The sequence below is a fragment of the Numida meleagris genome, chromosome 5 (assembly GCF_002078875.1).
Source record: "Numida meleagris isolate 19003 breed g44 Domestic line chromosome 5, NumMel1.0, whole genome shotgun sequence".
Lineage (NCBI taxonomy): Eukaryota > Metazoa > Chordata > Aves > Galliformes > Numididae > Numida > Numida meleagris.
This window is the reverse complement of record NC_034413.1, coordinates 47,476,235-47,492,569: the sequence shown is the minus strand read 5'-3', so window position 1 is coordinate 47,492,569 and position 16,335 is coordinate 47,476,235. Positions and strand designations below refer to the sequence as shown.

General features: G+C 45.1%; 2 protein-coding genes across 20 annotated transcripts in view; one reads left to right on the top strand and one right to left on the bottom strand.

Annotated features, from left to right (window-relative positions):
- The window catches only part of ABI2 (abl interactor 2), a 60,860-nt gene extending 53,920 nt beyond the window's left edge, over positions 1-6,940 (top strand). For all 15 annotated transcript variants that reach the window (XM_021397496.1, XM_021397494.1, XM_021397505.1 and 12 more), the window contains one exon: positions 888-6,940. In XM_021397496.1, the coding sequence (XP_021253171.1) occupies positions 888-1,063 (176 nt within the window). In that variant the 3' untranslated portion in view covers positions 1,064-6,940. The remainder of the gene's footprint in view (positions 1-887) is intronic.
- The window catches only part of RAPH1 (Ras association (RalGDS/AF-6) and pleckstrin homology domains 1), a 90,630-nt gene continuing 82,403 nt past the window's right edge, over positions 8,109-16,335 (bottom strand). For 4 of the 5 annotated variants that reach the window (XM_021397489.1, XM_021397488.1, XM_021397486.1 and 1 more), the window contains one exon: positions 8,109-13,532. In XM_021397489.1, the coding sequence (XP_021253164.1) occupies positions 13,305-13,532 (228 nt within the window). In that variant the 3' untranslated portion in view covers positions 8,109-13,304. The remainder of the gene's footprint in view (positions 13,533-16,335) is intronic. The other variant, XM_021397490.1, reaches the window with a different exon arrangement.

The window sequence follows — 16,335 nt, the reverse complement described above, 5'->3', positions numbered from 1 at the left end:
TAAAGTTGCAAGGAACTGGGTGATTCTTTTTGTAGTGGTAATTCATATGCGTGGCTGTTCAAACTCCATCTGACAGATGCGCCAAACAAGCGCCCCTCCTCCTAAGGGGCAGGCCCATGACTCTTAACGCTAAGATAATGAGTGTGCTCTTTGCACACTTACAAGGGGGATGCATGTGACTTAGACACTTGTCTTTTAGAATCAGGCCCGTGCCTTAGAGGCGTGCGCGGACCCCTGCTACAGGGCCTGAGAATTGCACCCAGAATCTTAGAAACATGTGCACGTGCAGCCCCTTATAATGGCCTCATTACAAGGACGGGGCTCAGTAAGCACAGCATCTTCAAGGTGTGAGTCCTTCCTTCTAGTGCTGTATGTACACGATACGTCTCTTGGGTATATTGTGTATGTATATCTTTTTTTGTAGGTATGTATGAAGATATGCTATATGTATTTATCTGTATATATTATTTTTCTTTATAAAGTTTCTTAACAACTACACAGGCATGACTGGAAAGTTTGCTGAAAGTCTGCTGTATGTGATGTACAAATCTTCTCTGTACAGTGGTACACACCTTCCATGTTTGATACTTGCCAGTGTTTTATTGCATTTCTTTGACTTTCTGAAGCAGCTTTCGTCTGTTTAGTAAGATAAAGTTCTTTTGTTCCTGTGTGTAAAAGATGTTGATAGAGTAAGCATGCATTTTATTTTAGAGAGGCACTGCGTTTCTCTCAATTTCATAAGTTGTTTTCACTTACATTGCTATTATGTACCATGAGAATGACATCTAGGTAAGGGAACTGCACTTGAGCGTTGTATAGATCTAAATGTGGAGGTGACTGAGGTGCATGCTTGTACTTCTAACAGCCCATCTTCTGTTCTCTTCTAGTGGTAGCTATCTATGACTACACAAAGGACAAAGAAGATGAGCTCTCATTTCAGGAAGGTGCCATCATTTATGTCATCAAGAAGAATGATGATGGTTGGTACGAAGGGGTCATGAATGGAGTGACAGGGCTCTTCCCAGGGAACTATGTGGAGTCCATCATGCATTACTCAGAGTGAAGACTAGAGGACAGAGCGCTGCATCTCCTGCTGCAGGAGCTGTCAGGGCTTCCTCATCTCCACCAGCCTCTGAGGCCCAATCCAAAATAGCTGAATGAAGGATAATTGTAACACCACTCTTTTCTTTTCTTTTTTTTTCCTCATTATAAAACAGTAGTGTTTTGAGTTGTTTGAACAAATGGCTCTTCCAGCTGCCAGCAGAGGCTATCGTGAGCAATCTGTTGCTGAAGTAAGCTGACCCCATTCAGATCTAACAAACTCATTGAGTAGCTGATATTTCCTTCACTCTCATTCTGACTTCTGACAGGCTCTGGGATCTCTCTCAGGAATCCTGTGCACTGTGGTGGCACTACGTTTGGCAGCAGTGCCTGGCACTGGGGATGTCCTGGATGCTTGTGGTGAAGCGTTGATGGCTGGTGGATGTCCCTCCTGTTTCTACACTACACTCCTGTGCAGCTGGAAGAATGCTTGTGTTTTAGCAAACACAGGGATTTGTATGCAAAACTGTTCACGTATCTGACTTCCTTACAGTTGGTTGCATCTTTAGCAAAAACACTTCTGCAGCTGCTCTGCTTGTGTAGGCTGACACAGGGGCACACAGAGCTGGCTTTGGTTCACTCACCCTTTAGTTTAGACAATTACGATGGCTGCAGCCCAGAGGATCCTCACCCCCATTTCCTCATCTTTTGAACGCAACAGGTTTGGTCTTGGTTATGCACTGATGTAAATGTGCTGCTGTGCACCGTGCTACCTGCCATGGGTGCTGCTGGGTTGACTGGAACTCACAGATGCCACTGACAGTGAAGTTTACAGGTCCTCCTGGGGTCTGAGGATAAACTCTAGGGGCTGCGATCTAAGGTTCAGATCTACTCACGTCTGCTTGCACTAGAGAAACGTACCCCAACTTTAGTCTTATGCACAATATAATCTTAAAAATCCAATCAGGTATTGTAAATTGGCTTTTTTGTACTTGATGACTAGATTTGCATATGTACTGTGAGAGCCCTGTGCAGAGGCAGGACAAACGGCAATTGTTGTCTTCATGTCTGTTGCCAAAATCTCTTCAGTGGAAGTAAAAAGGGCTGTTGTTGTGTACTGGTTTCCTATGGAAATCCAAGCAGTAACTAGAAGTAGTCCTAGCTCTTCTCCCACTCCTCTCCATTGCTTATTATGAAGAAATAGGTATTTTAACTGTACTGGTGGAGTAATAACAAGTGAAGGCCCTGGGTTGATAGTTTGCTTTTTCAGTGTCAGTTAAAAATGCTGCTCGGTGATTCCGTCAGTGTAAAAGGATGGCTATGCTAGTCTGCCCTCAGGAGGGACTAAATATTGCCTTTGGGTGAATGTCATGCATTAGCAGAACAAACTGATTAAACCTCCTGTTGTAGTCCTGCTGCTCCACAAATGGAGCTGACCTCTGTACTGCCAGAGCCTCCTGGGCCAGATAGTCTCAGACAACGTGTGACTGACATCTGACCAGGTTCCAGCCAGTACCAACTGTCGGAGGCAAGGTAATGCAGCTTTCTTCTGAAGCCTGTGTGTAAAACGGAACAGTACAGAGAGCGCTGCCAGGGCTGGGTTTGTGACAGTATTGGCAGTGGGGCTGGGTACTTGACACAAGCCCTCTGCCCCTTCTTGGTAGGCAGTGCAGTGCCAGGTTGGAGGCACATGCTTGGTACAAACTTGGGCAGGGAGAAGCCATAGCTGCTCAAGGGGGAAGAAAGAAGAAACAGGTGAGGTGTGCTTGTAGGATGTGGGTGAATTTGATCATCTGCTGTGAGCTTGCAGAAGAGTGCGTTAATTCCTGTGACGGTGAGTAAGGAACTATCTCGGTGGAAGCCTACAAGAAGTACGGCTTTGAAGGAACTGGTGCAAAGATAGAAGCTACTTTTTCTCCCCTGCTCAGTCTTCAGCTGTGTAGCCAAAACGTTGTTCTGTTCTTTCTGGAAGCTGGCAGCATTACTTGGAATAAATGTTAGCCAGAAGAGATACTTTTCTACTTCCCTTTGGAAAGGCTTCTGTCTTGCAGCAAGACCAGCAGAAGCAGCCATGTTCTGATTTTTCAGCCCATTATTTCTCTAGGAGCACACCTACAAACACTGGTGGTGCTGTAGCTGGATTGTCTGTTTCCAGTGTCACAGGACATGCCTACGCTTTTTGCACAGATCAGTGGTTCTTGCAGCCTGGTTAGAGACTGGGGTGATTGCACTGCAGCAGTACTTACTACACAGCCACCCCATAAGCACCAAAGAATTGTGTTTTCCAGGACTGTCAGAGCTTCCCTGGCTTCTTCTGTCCTGGGTGCATTTTTGGTGATGACAGCACACAGTGCTCAAATGTACTGAGTTATGGCAGCTTAATGAGTTACTAAATGAGAGCTAATACTCTCTCCTTGTGCACCCACATTCCAGCTGGGAGGTGATGAATTAGTGAAATACGTCTTTAACTCAGACTGTCAAGAGCATGTACTCGAACACTTCTGACTGACAGGTGGTGACTGTGTGTACCTTATGTAAGTACACTCCTGTCCTTATCTTCACTCGGCTGTGTATCTTCTGAGTTTTATGTGTTGAGAGCTGCCAGAGCAGAAAGTGCTGCATACTTGTTGGAGCTCAGGACAGAAGATGAGGCTGCAAAACCTTGAAGGTGAAATGTGGGAAGCTCCCTGGAAGGCTGGCTTTGAGAAGTTAGTTTAGTCTCTGCTGATAGCATTGAGTTTTTTGTCCTCTAAGAGCTGCTGCGGATGGAATTTTGGGGTCACCTCCTGCTGGTTTTATGCTTTATTATGCAGTACTAATGCAAAGAGATGAGTTTTATGCATACTTTTTATTTTGTACAGATTTTAATTCTGTGGTTTGTTTGGGGATGATGTGATGTTATGTTCATAGACCAGGCCAAGGTAAACAAGCTTTTTGTATTAATGTTACATAGACTGCATGCTAGTGAAGTCAGTGGGGGTTGTGTTTTTAATTTTGTCCCTTGTACATCTCCTTAAAAACATTCCTTCCTCTCTTTATTGACATTTCCTTCTAAAAGGGGGTTTAGGGAAGTGGGGAAAAAAACGCAACACTCTCATAGATGCAAACTTCTCTTCACCGAGTTCTGCCACAACTGGAGGCGTTCAGCATCGCAAGCTGTCAGTCAGAGCAGTGGGTATGCATGTGAGAGAGGTGGGGGAAGGAGACTCCGGAATAGCCCAAAGAGTGCTACACAGCCCAAAGAAGCATTTCTCCCTTCTTGAGAGCTACGTTGCCCACAGCCAGCTGCTTTCATTGTGCACTGACAGGCAGGAATCTCTAGCTGCAGATTTTTGCTTTGGTTTGCCATAGCAGAGATTTCTTCCTTGCTCTCAGCCCTCTTGAGACAAATCTATTAACTAGAGCTGCCCCTGTGACACGTGCCTGTGTGAAAGGAGGTCACAGACTGTCCCCAGATAGTGCTGAAGCAGGCTATTTTAAAATCTGCATTCAGCATCAAGGTGGCTAAGGTTGCATGTGTCTCACCCGTTGATTTTTATTTTTTTCATCTTTCTCCTTGTCCTTGATTCATCTTCATTTCTTCTTTCTTCTTTGTTGCCACAGAGGGGTGAGAGGGGGCAAGAAAAGCAAGCAGCCTATTTTATGCTTGAGCGTCTCGATGGTGCTTCCATGCTCACTAGCTGGAGCAGGCACCAGAGAACATGGACTCTGAGGAGCCGTTGCTCTCAGTGGAGGAAAAGAGGTGGAGCATGGCCCTGGGACTCAGCCTGTCATTGTGGTATGCACTAACAGGAAGCACCTGGGCTGGGGATTGCTGCTGGTTTGCACCACAGCTCCTGCACAGTCCCTGCGGGCTCTGGCAGGACGACTTACCAGTGGGTGGTGGGAAGCCTGAGAACTGGTGAGCACTTGCCTCAGCAGTTTGTTCACTTTTCACACCTCCTGAGAATTTTCTTTGCTGCCAAGGGCTCTCCCTGTGCAGTGCTTCTGTGACTAAGAGGATGTGCCTGTCTTCTGCTTGTGCCAGCACACTGGTCTTGTCAAGGTAGCCCTACCTCAGCATTTGCAAGTAGGCAGAATGCTTAGCCCCTGCCCGGTGTGGTTCTTCAGCACTTCTGTGACAGCCCAGAACCAAAGTTGACATTGGCAACAATGCAGCTTCTGCAAAGTGGCACTTTTATTTAGGGTGCTGCAGCTGAGCTTGAGAAGAGAAGCGGTAGCAGGACTGACGGTCCTTTTCTGGCTGAGGGTGTGCTGCCTGTCTGCTGCTCACCTGTGGTGGAGGAGGGTTGTGCTGGTGCAGCCTGCTGTGCTTCTGTGGTGTCTCGCACCTATGCTGGATGGCAGGTTATTGCTGTGCTCTTCCCAGCAGCTTCCACCAGTTCCTAGTAAACGCTGCCCATGCACCTCTTTCCTAGAAATGAGCACACTCTATTATGTCTCTGGGCTTCAGATGTAAAGCAAATGCAAAACTTTTACCTTTTCCGGCGGGAAAGGACAGGACTTTTTGTTGGTTGGTAACCCAGCAACATTATCAGCACAACTTCTTCGGAAGCTGCTAGAGGATGCTGTTGGGAACAGTGTAGTGCTGTGGCTTTGACTGGACTTACTGAGTGAGTGTGGAGTCACTGACTGAGGACTGCAGCATTTAATGAAATGTTCCAAAACCCATGCAGAGGCTTTAGTGCCTACGTTGACAACAGCGGCAGAAGGAAATGTGCAGAACTGCTGCATTCACAGAGGCAAATGCTTCATGTTGAGAAGAGGCAGTGTTGTACAACAAACGGCATGAGCAGGTAGGTTATGGACTATAGCTTATAGGGAGCCACGTTCAAGAATTTAGTGTGCTTATAGATGTATTTTCCACCTACTCCACTTTTTGGCATCACTCAGTATTAGGCACGGCCGCATTTGGTGGCTAAAATGGTACTATACAGAGGTCAGAATAGTGCAAGGGGGGACAACTTTTTCTTTTCAGTAGCTGAAGTCAGTGCGTAGCAGCAGTCCTTTTAACAATTTTGAGAGTAGTGGCACCCTCATCTATCTGTGGGAAGGTTGCCAAACACTTGATGCAGCCAAGTTTTGCCAACTGCTGTTGCAAATAATTCAGACCATGATGTTCTGCATTCATTCAAAGCAGCAATGTGTTTTGTGCAACTTTCTGCAAATGCAGGAACTGTTTGTTTATTTTCTTTGGCGCTCTGAACATACTCATTAACACCTTTGCTTATTCCAATGTGAGTTACAAGAAGGTAAAAAGTCAGCAGCAGCCTGTTGGCCAGAGGTAAGGCTACACCCAGCATCCTGCTGGACAGGTATGTGGTGACTGCTGAAATACGTGCAGTACATTTCCTGTTTCTCTTAAAACCTCAGAAAAATCCTTCTATTTACTAATGAGGAAGAGCTGTGTACGAATTCATTTCCATTACAGGGCCTTGCTAAAGTGCTGACATCTGAGATTTTTTTTGTTTTGTAAAGCCCAAGTGCTTCTTTTCACATTTGAAAAAGTGTCTTTTGCAACTTGCATGGACAAGTAGTTTCTATGAATTCTCTGGAAATGTTAGTGTCTAACATGGATTTTTTTGTCCATGTACTTTTTTCTGAAAGCAGAACCCCCCACACACACTTGGGTTGCAGTCAGAAGGGAAGCACTTTGTGCTTTTGATTTTGGCACTGCTGATGGGGTGGAGGAGTGCAGAGCCCACTGTAAATGATCGAGCCTGCAAGACTCTGGGGAGCTGTGTGCTGCCAGTAACATTTTATTGTGTGTGCCATTTGAACCATCTTCCAAGTGAGTGCGAAACCCAATTTTTAAATTTTTTTAATTGTACTTGGAATTAACTGTTGCTGTGTACTAAACCCTCTTGTAACGAGCCCTGAATAAAAAGAACAAAGCACACACCCTGTGTTCTGTGAGTATGCCACCACTGCGTCACGTTCCTTGTCTTTTGCTACAGGCTTTTTGACGTGTTGAGGGATGGGGACATGTGGCTTGTGTGTGCAGGAGCTCTGTTCAGAGAAGGTGAGCTCAGCACTTCCTACAGCCCAGCTTTGAACACTGGCAGCCAGCTGGCTGCCTTCAGCAGCTCACACAGTCATACAGAAGTGAAGACGTATTTCCTGTAACTGCAACTGCTAGGGCACTATCTCCTTCTTCCATCACAGGTGCCCATGCTGCATTCACAGGTGAGCTGCTGTTGTCGTGGACCAGCTTAATTTTTAGGCTAGGATTCATCTGAGCTGACTGGAGCTGCTCTTCCTCACCTTTCCCAAGCACCATTCTGCATCGCCAGTGTTTAGGCAGAGCTCCCTTCCTTTAGGCCCGCAGGAGCAAAGCAGCTCTTCTTTCAGTGGTGACATGAGTGCCCTGGGGCCATGACACTCCAACTCTGATTTCCCTGTGGTGCAGGCAGCTGTGCTTGTGGTGTGAATTCTGTTCACTGAGCTGAGTTCCCTCTCCTGTACATGACAGCGTGTACTGCAGCTGCTGCTGCTTTTGGCTCAAGGCAGAGGTTACCTTAGTTTTACATGTAAGCCAAATACCTCAGCACCTCTAAGAATTAGTGCCCTACATGAGCGGGAATTCCTGAGTTCTTTAAGCTCAACTTTCAAATCCCGGTTGTAGCAGCTCATGAACGCTGCATGGCCAGCCTGTGAGCATCCCCCATGGAGAGGTAGAGCAGAGTGTATTCCCTACAGTGGACCCCAGCGAGGGACTGCACCATGCACCAGCACTTACCAGCCATCAGCTGTTTGTGTGAGCAGAGCTGCACAGAGTAATGGCAGGACCTTGCACATCTGAGGAAGCAGGCAGATGGAAAAGCTGAGCCTTCACTCCGGGTCTTCTTTAGACCTGTGGCTGGTATGTACGATGCTACTGGTACAGCCAGCTCAGATCCACTGGGAAGAGCTGTGCAAAGGAACTATAAATAGCAATTTTATCAAGAATGAGCAACCTGTAGCCCATCAGAGCATGAGCCCCGTAAAAGGAAACCGCTGCTGCCCTGAGAACAGAAGGTGGATTCTGAAAAAAGGAAAATGGCAAGACAGAGGATTAAAACAAATGATTAAATTTAACTACATCTTTATTGAATTGTGCATATTCCATCGTATAATGATCTATATTGGGTACTCTATAATGTATTTCTTTTGTCCTCTCTCATGCTTAAAAAAGTATATTTATACATATATTTATATATATTTATAATATGGCAAAGCTCCCCCCAACCTGAAGCTATCAGTCTAAAAGAGCTTTGCTTTTTCTTTTTTGGAAAGGGAAGAAGAGGGGAGGCAATCCCACTGAAAGATAGAATGTGCAATTTTCTTTTTTTAAAGCGGTAAACATGAATGTATTTACAGCACTTATCACAAGTTTGCTGTACAGACAGATCATCATTGCAATGACACTTTTTTCTTACATTTGCATCCCCAGTATTGTACAGGATATCACTAGTGGCTGCTAACAGTTGTTAGTGTAAGCCATAAAACAAACTGCTGCTCCAGTTAATTTCTGGTCCATGGCAGTCCACTAGGAGGAGACCAAGGAGTTCAGCTGTAACTTGTGAAAGTATTGATTTTCCTTTTTAAAGTATAAGCTTTAAAGTAAAAGTGCTGCACCAGATTAGTTACAAGGGAGTCTTTGAGCACAGGTTCTCTTGCTAAACTGCCCTTTGCCCATGCCCCGTGCAGGTCTGTACTCAGTTACCTACGGTGGTGAGTCAAGACAAGGATTGCACGGCAGCAGCCCAGTTCTGCCAACCAGCAGCTGCAGCCCCTCACCACTTAGCCCCAGAAGCAGCTGCTGCAAGCACATCTGCGTACCTGAAATTTAGCTCTGAATGCATCTTTGGCATCTTAGGAATTCCTGAGTGAGAGAGAACTATTTTCCACTGTAAGGAACAGTTGGTTCAATTCCTAAGTAAGTGTCATAACAGACAGGTTGCCTTTAAGTGTTAACACTTAAGGGGGTTTCCAAAACCTGTTACTCAAGTTCCTTCTCACTCATTCCCCTCACTAACTCCCTGCTGTAGGGCACTGGGCATAGATACAGCACCAGTTCCTGTTCCTCCCCCCTCTTCTCTAGCTCACCTCATCGAGGATGTACGATTCTCAGGAACAGAGCTCACTGAATCCTTGCCCTACTTGAGTGCCTCAAAGCACCAAAACAGCCATCTGCCCAAGTCATTATTTTTCCCGCATTAGTGGCAGTGAATTTACATATGATGGCCAGTCATGTGTTGTCACATCATTTGCAATTTAGTGGCTTAAACTTTTCAAAACTAGACAAAGCCTGTGTCTCAGTGGATCACAGTATTAGTGTGTGCTGACCCCTGCACTATAATGCTGGTTTTGTCACTTTTTTTTTTTTTTAACTTTAGGAGAAAATTAATTCAGAAAGGAAAGTTATTCAATTTTAGGAAAATGTACTTACATTTCTAAAATAAAAAGTTTAAAAACCACCAGCATTTTATAGAAACATGGAAGTGAAAGCTGTAGTGTTAAATGCTCTCTGGATTGGAGCGTACTCCAAGTAAAAAAGGGAATGCAAAGCTGAACATCAGGAGCCACAAATAAGGAAGCTCCTACCACCAAACAAATAAGTCTCCCCTTGCCCCAGATTCGGAGCAAACTGAACAAGAATATAATCTACAATTTCACAATGAAAAAAAAGGGAAAAACCACCACCAAGAAAACAAAACTCCTCATATGTTCTGGTTGATTGCATCTTCACTACCTTGTGTCAGGAGTTTATATTGCTCTTGTGTTTGGTCCGAGACAAAACTCCAAGAAAGCATATATGCTGACAAGATGGAAGTCGCACACATTTATACTGCACAGAAAATACCTTTATAAACTCCTGCTGCTACTTTGAAGTAAATGCTAAAAATGAGGAAGAGTATCAAGTGTTGAAAATTCTGCAGGTAACAAATCAAGTAAAAATACCACTACAGCTCTAAGAATTTGGCTCTATGTTTACAGTATTTTCAAATGGAAAATCTTATTCTCTACCACATCAGATGTTCTCCAGCTATAGTTTATGCCAGTGAGCCATACAGTGCCTCAATTAATCAAGGAGATGCAACTGATTTTAACATGACTCTGTATTGGAAGTAACGCTCAAAGTAAGACCTACTTCTTATCTTATTTTGAATAAGAGAATTTTACCTGTAATGGCACCACTGAAGTGTAACAATTTAAGTCTATGCAGTTTTCTGTAATAAGCAGAAAAAAACCTCTTTTTTGCCCTACTGCTGTTGAAATGGCACTTTTGGTTCCTCTAACTGTGGATAGAAATAATTTTAATCCAGAGCAAGACTGGCCACACTGCTTTGTGCTACCTGGTTGCCTAAGAGCACAGAACAAAGAAATAAATTAGGAGAAAAAAAACCAACCAAACTCCACATGTGCAACTCCAGAACAGTAAATCTTAAAATGCACTTGTTAAAATATTGCTCCCTCTCCCATTAGTCCTGAAACCAAAGTGATTCAGTACCTTGATGTCTCCCTGATGTGTTGGTCATTCCCTGTTGCTCTGCAGGAAATTGCACAGTAAGTTCAGGAGAGGAGCTCTTTGGCTTTGAGGCTGCGCGCCAAGTTAGAGCAAGTAGTCGTTTGTTGCGTAAGGAAGCTACTGCACAGAGGAAAGCAGGTAATTTCCATGTAAAGTAATTGAAATAACTAGATTACTTTTTTCTTTTTTGTGGGACTTGTGCCTCCTTCCTGTTTTGAAAGACAGAAAAACTGGCATGTCCAACTCAAACATGTTACCAATGATTTGTTTAGAGCCACTTGCTAAAAGGCTTTCTTGTTATATCCCTTCTCCCCTATGGTTACTGCTGTTATGAGAGCCTAGTTTTCCCTTCCAAAGCCATTCCCCAAGAGCAGAATTAAAAGGGAAGTATGTGAGAAGACTGGGCCCCTGGCTTTCTACACCCTACCTATACTGCACGCAGAGAACTCCTCTCTCTGCTGGCTGAACAGAGCCCTGCTACCTGCAGAGGCAGATGTCACCACTGCCTGGCAGAGAGGAAATTTAAAAGAATGGGCACTGGAATGGAGTACAGCATGCCACTATCTGCTCTCAGCAACTCCTGCAGGAGCAAGGCTCTCCCTGACGTTACGAGTCAAAGGGTACATTACATGTAACTATAGCTATCCATTTTCAGCATTCTAAGATGAAAGCATTTGCTATCTTTGTGTACACAGTATGCTAGCTCAGCTCACACATTCATTTTAATAGTGCCAAATGGATTACAGCCCCGTGGTTGTAGCAAGAAGCATCTTGCTGTATGTCTGAAATTTGGCTCCTTTGTTTTGATTTTAACAGAGAAAATGGTAGAATTCAGAGACCAGTGCACAAGGGCAAAAATAACATACTTGTAAATAAGGCATAAATATTTGCAGTCATAAAAACAGTAAATACACTGGAAAAGCAAGTTACGTCAGCAGGTCTCACAAGGTGAAAAGGCATCCAGGTTCTCCAAACCACTCTGTATCCAAATTTCAGCGCTCATCTGAGAGAAAGCTGCAGCCACTTGCTATGTTTCTGTGTGACTACTTACTAACGAAGGAAGTTGTACTAAGAAGGGTGCCACCTTTGCTGACGCTCATTCTTTTTGCTGTAAAGTTGGGTGTTCAATTTCTGTCTCCCAGCAAGCTCTTTAGTAGCCTGCAAAATTAAGCATGGATTAACTGTCTAGGGGGAGATACTGGGTAAATGAACTTGGGCACAGGAAAACAAGAACAAAGCTCAAACACTTCTGAAAAACCTGCACTCAAAACATTGCTCCGCCAAACGCAAATCCCAGAGGCACCTGCACTGAATGAACAGAAGAAAAAGGACAGGAACTGTCACCCACCAGTGAAATTGTTTTGTAGGGAAAGAAAAACGGGAGACAAACAGATTTCCCTGATTGCTCTCATCTGGGCACCCTACCAGGAAGCAGAGAACGTGCCCACTTGCCTATTGCCAGTAACAGCTGGGAAGTTATGACTGTGTCTGCACACATTTTGCACCACTGGTGGGGACAAGCCCCAGGAGCTGCATACAGTACAAAGCAGCAGGAGAACCAATATAGAAAATTACAGCACCCATGAATTGCAGTACAGTTTAACAATTTTTCTATGAACTTATTTGCCAGCTATACTGAGCATGCTTAAAATCAACAACACAAATGCTTTTAAGGACACTTCATAAGCACAAAAATAGTAGAAACTAAACTTTGTGAACAATCTGAAAGATAGAAAAAAAGTGCCTTTTCCTAGCAGTGCTTTAAAAATGCACACAATGGTATATCCTTATTGCTCAAAAAAAAAAAAAACAACCAAGTCTGAAATACTAAAATAATTTCCAGAGGTGCTGAAACAGATTTTAAAAAGGTATACGAAACAGGTCAGCAGAGACAGCACCATTAATTTTTCTCTTTTCATGACACTTATTTAAAATTACAGTTATAGAAGTGTCATTTTTACTTCTAATTGGCAAAATCTTTTTCCTATTGATAAATTATTCACAAAGACATTTATTTTATTATTTAGATTAAAAAACACTATAAAAAAGGAATAGCAGACACGCTCAAAATATTTCGTATCAGTCTGAATTTCTCTAACGAGAGCTTAGCTTCTATCTTATTTTACACACTCGAAGACGCTGTCAGGTGAAGCTACTGCCTTTGTTTCACTTTTTGGGGGAAGGAAAGCATGTAATAATATTTTCTTTTGGAGAAAAGGTAAACAATAAACAATAAAACTCTTCTGACATCTGAGCCTTGACGGTATCCCTGTCTTGACCAAGGAAGTTATAACAAGCAAGGATGGCCTAGGTACAGGCCCAATATTCTGGTTAACTTACAAAGATTGCGTACCACTACCCTGTAATGAGCATGCACAACACACGAGCACTTACGCTAACTACACTAACTTACCGTGTCCAAACCATGGGTTTGAAGTACAAAAAAAAAAAAAAGAAAACAGAAAAAAGGACTCTGGCACCTGATGTGATCGTGAGTTGGTGGCAAATGAAAAAAAACAAGCAAATATTTCCAACTCATACGGCCCCTTAAAACTGTTTGCAAATGTTACTGCCTCTCAAAGATTCTTTTTCCAGCCCTCCTCTTGACTACTGGAAGTGCAACTTCGTAATTAACAGATTTATGCGTTGGTCACAGTTTCTGGCAAGTCAAAGAAAAGAGAATTCCAGCTGCGCTTGCCTGAAGTTCCCAATCCCTTCTCTCTTTCTAGAAGGAAATGTTTCCTGACAGCTGCTAATGAATTACGAACAATACTTTTAACTGTTTCCAGACACTAGTTTCTGTAAAGATAATACATCTTATTGGGCACAGACAGCGTGAGACTACGCTATGTATGTTCATTTGAGAACAAAATGCTCTCTGCAGAAACCTACCTGTTTGTTCAGGGAAAGAATTACACATACAAGTGGTGTAGCCACATGGGTCAGCCTTGTGGGTCAGCACTGGTTGCAGGAGTCCTGGCTGCTTTCAGAAGGGGTTAACATAAACAGTCATCTTGTGTCATAAAAACAAATGATCAAGCCTACTATAAAGTTAAGATGCATAATGGATTGGAATAATATATACTTATCCTAGTTACTTCATGGACAAATAACTTTGAATTAATTTGTAGCAGTGTACATTTTTAAACTATTTGGAAGGGAGGGGGAGGTTCTTTATAGTATAAATATATTTCACTCCAGCCCACTACATATAAAATCTATTTTCTTCCTTGGAACATACTCATTTTCAGTAGTATTATGACCAGAATGTTTTGGTATGTTGTGTTTGTATTTTTCAATCAACGACCAACGTACAGTTACTAGCAGAACATCTCGACTCTGCACCATTTACCCATCGCAAACTGCCAAATTGTTTGTGTTTGGGTTTTTTTTTTTTTTCTCTGCTTCTTTTTCTTTCTCCTTTCTTTAAAGTGCCCCCTACAGTTTCATCTTTACAATAAGATTTGACTGGTTACAGAATCAGATTCCCAATAATATAGTGACTGAAACAATAAATACGGATCTACAAAAACATTCTGGTTATCTTCTATAATTGCAATGAAATATATCACAATATATTATATACCTACACTTATAATACATGCACAAACATGTCTCACACGGACAGACACTACAAAAAATTATCTTCCCCCCAAATGCAGAAAAAGTAAGAAAAAGGGATTTTGGTCCAATCCATATGAAGGGTAAAAGAAATTGAAAAGGTTAAGTCAATGCCCCTCTACCACATCCCCCAATAAAATACTGACAACCCCCAGCCCCCGACCGTTTTGGCCTAGCCATGAGGGGAACGTCTCTATCTTTAGCCTTGGCTACAGTTTGAGATCACCTCTTCTGACAGGGCTATTGTCCACAACCCCACATTCACTCAAGTGCACAACATCACGGGTTGGCTGATCACAAAGCAGCCCACAAGTCACGGAGAGCACCAGCCCCAGGTGACTGACTACCAGTCCCGTGACAGCTTAGTGTTTTGATCCCTTTTGGGAGGTGCAGGGGGTGGCCCCCTCCGTAACGTTGCATAGCCGGATATATGACTGCCCCCAAAGCTGCTCGTCTTCTGCTGGTCAGCCAGAAGCTCTGGTGGGGGTGGTGGCAAGGCCATGTCGTCCATGGTGGCAGTGGGCTCGGCTCTGGACATCCGTGCAGAGGAGAGGGAGCCGTGCCGGGTGATGGATTTCCGCTGCAGCGTCCGGTTGAGGTCTGCCAGGAATCCTGGCTGAACGCTAAGGCTAGACTTGGGTGAAGTGGGCACTTGGGGGCCAGGTGTTGCCGGTGACTCTGCGACGTCTGCCTGTGTCAGCCGAGTGCTGTCATTCCGCTTAGGACGTGTGGGTGGTGGGGCTTTTTTAACTGACGGTTTTGACCATGCCTGAGGCTGAGGGTTGACCACAGCAACTTTTGGGGAAGTGCTGCCTGAAAACACAGATGGTATCTCCACAGGTGGGAGAGGAAGATCTATTTCAGGTGGTGGTGGTGGAAAGTCTGAATCCGATGGCGGAGAAGGAAATTCAACCGTGGGTTCCTTCCCAGATGCACCAGGAGCAGGAGCCTTGGCCGGGAAGCTTGTCCCTCCCTGTGGAAGGACAATGGGCAAGCTCACACCAGAGAGATTGAGCTTTCCAGGCTTTGGAGGGGCCACAGGAGGTGATGACTCCTTTGATGGAGATGCTGATGGCTCTGGTGGGTGTGCAAATTTGCTGACAAGGCGGTCCACTGAAGGTCTCTTGGACTCAGTGTACTCAGTGGAGCTGGTGGACTTGATGCTGGAGTTCCGCTGAGGTGTTGGAGGTGGTTTCTTTGCTCCAGGGCTTGATGTCTTGCTGGTCTTTTTGACTGGAGACCCTGATTTGTCGGGGGGGGGAGAACCTGCAGAGGTAGCTGGGGAAGGAGGTGGAGGAGGAAACACTAAGCTGCTCTCTGGTGGAGGAGGTGGGAAATCCGGTGAGGGAGCAGAGGCAGGCTGCCATTTGGGTTTTGCCTTCACCGCTGGAGGTGACTGGGGAGCCACGCTCAACGGAAGGGGTTTCAGAGGCTGGGGCTCAGTGGCAGGTGGGGTGGGAGGAGGTGGGAACTGACTGACTATTTGCTTCACTACTGACGGCACTGGGGATTGAGGGGATGGGGGAGGCTTCACAGAAAAACTCTGTTGCTTTGGAAACGTCGGGGGAGGGGTGGGACCTGGAGGGGCTGGGGGCAGCGGAGGCACCTGAGGAGATGTGACACTTGGCTGTTTCTTAATTGCAAGAGGCAAGGGAACTGGCACAGGGGAGGTGATGTGCGAGACCCCTGGTGATGCTGCCTTCCTGCTAGGCTGTGGGGGGAGAGCTGTCATGAGAGGCTTTGGGGGTGCTTGAGGTGGTGGTGGGGCAGGCACAGGGGGAGGAGGTGGTGGCAATGGGGAGGTGGCAGCAGCAGCTGCCTGACTTATATTTGGTTGAACCTGATGGATTTTGGGAGGGGGTGGCGGAGGTGTGAACTGTGGTACAGAGGGGGCGCAAGGTGCTGGCTTCAGTTGTGCCATAGCTGAGCCTGGTGTGGGAGGAGGAGGTGGAGGGGGGGGAGGTGGCATGACTCCATTGGGTGGCACCAGTATCTGAGGCTTGCCTGAGGATGGAGGGGGCAGGGGGGGCTGCTGTGCAGCAGCAGGGGCCTTGGAAAAAGGCCCACCGTGCTGGGCAGCATTCTGCAGCCTGGTGATGGTGCTGTACTTAACAAACATTGCAGCAGGCGAGGCAGCAGATGGGGCAGCCTGGCTGGGGAGC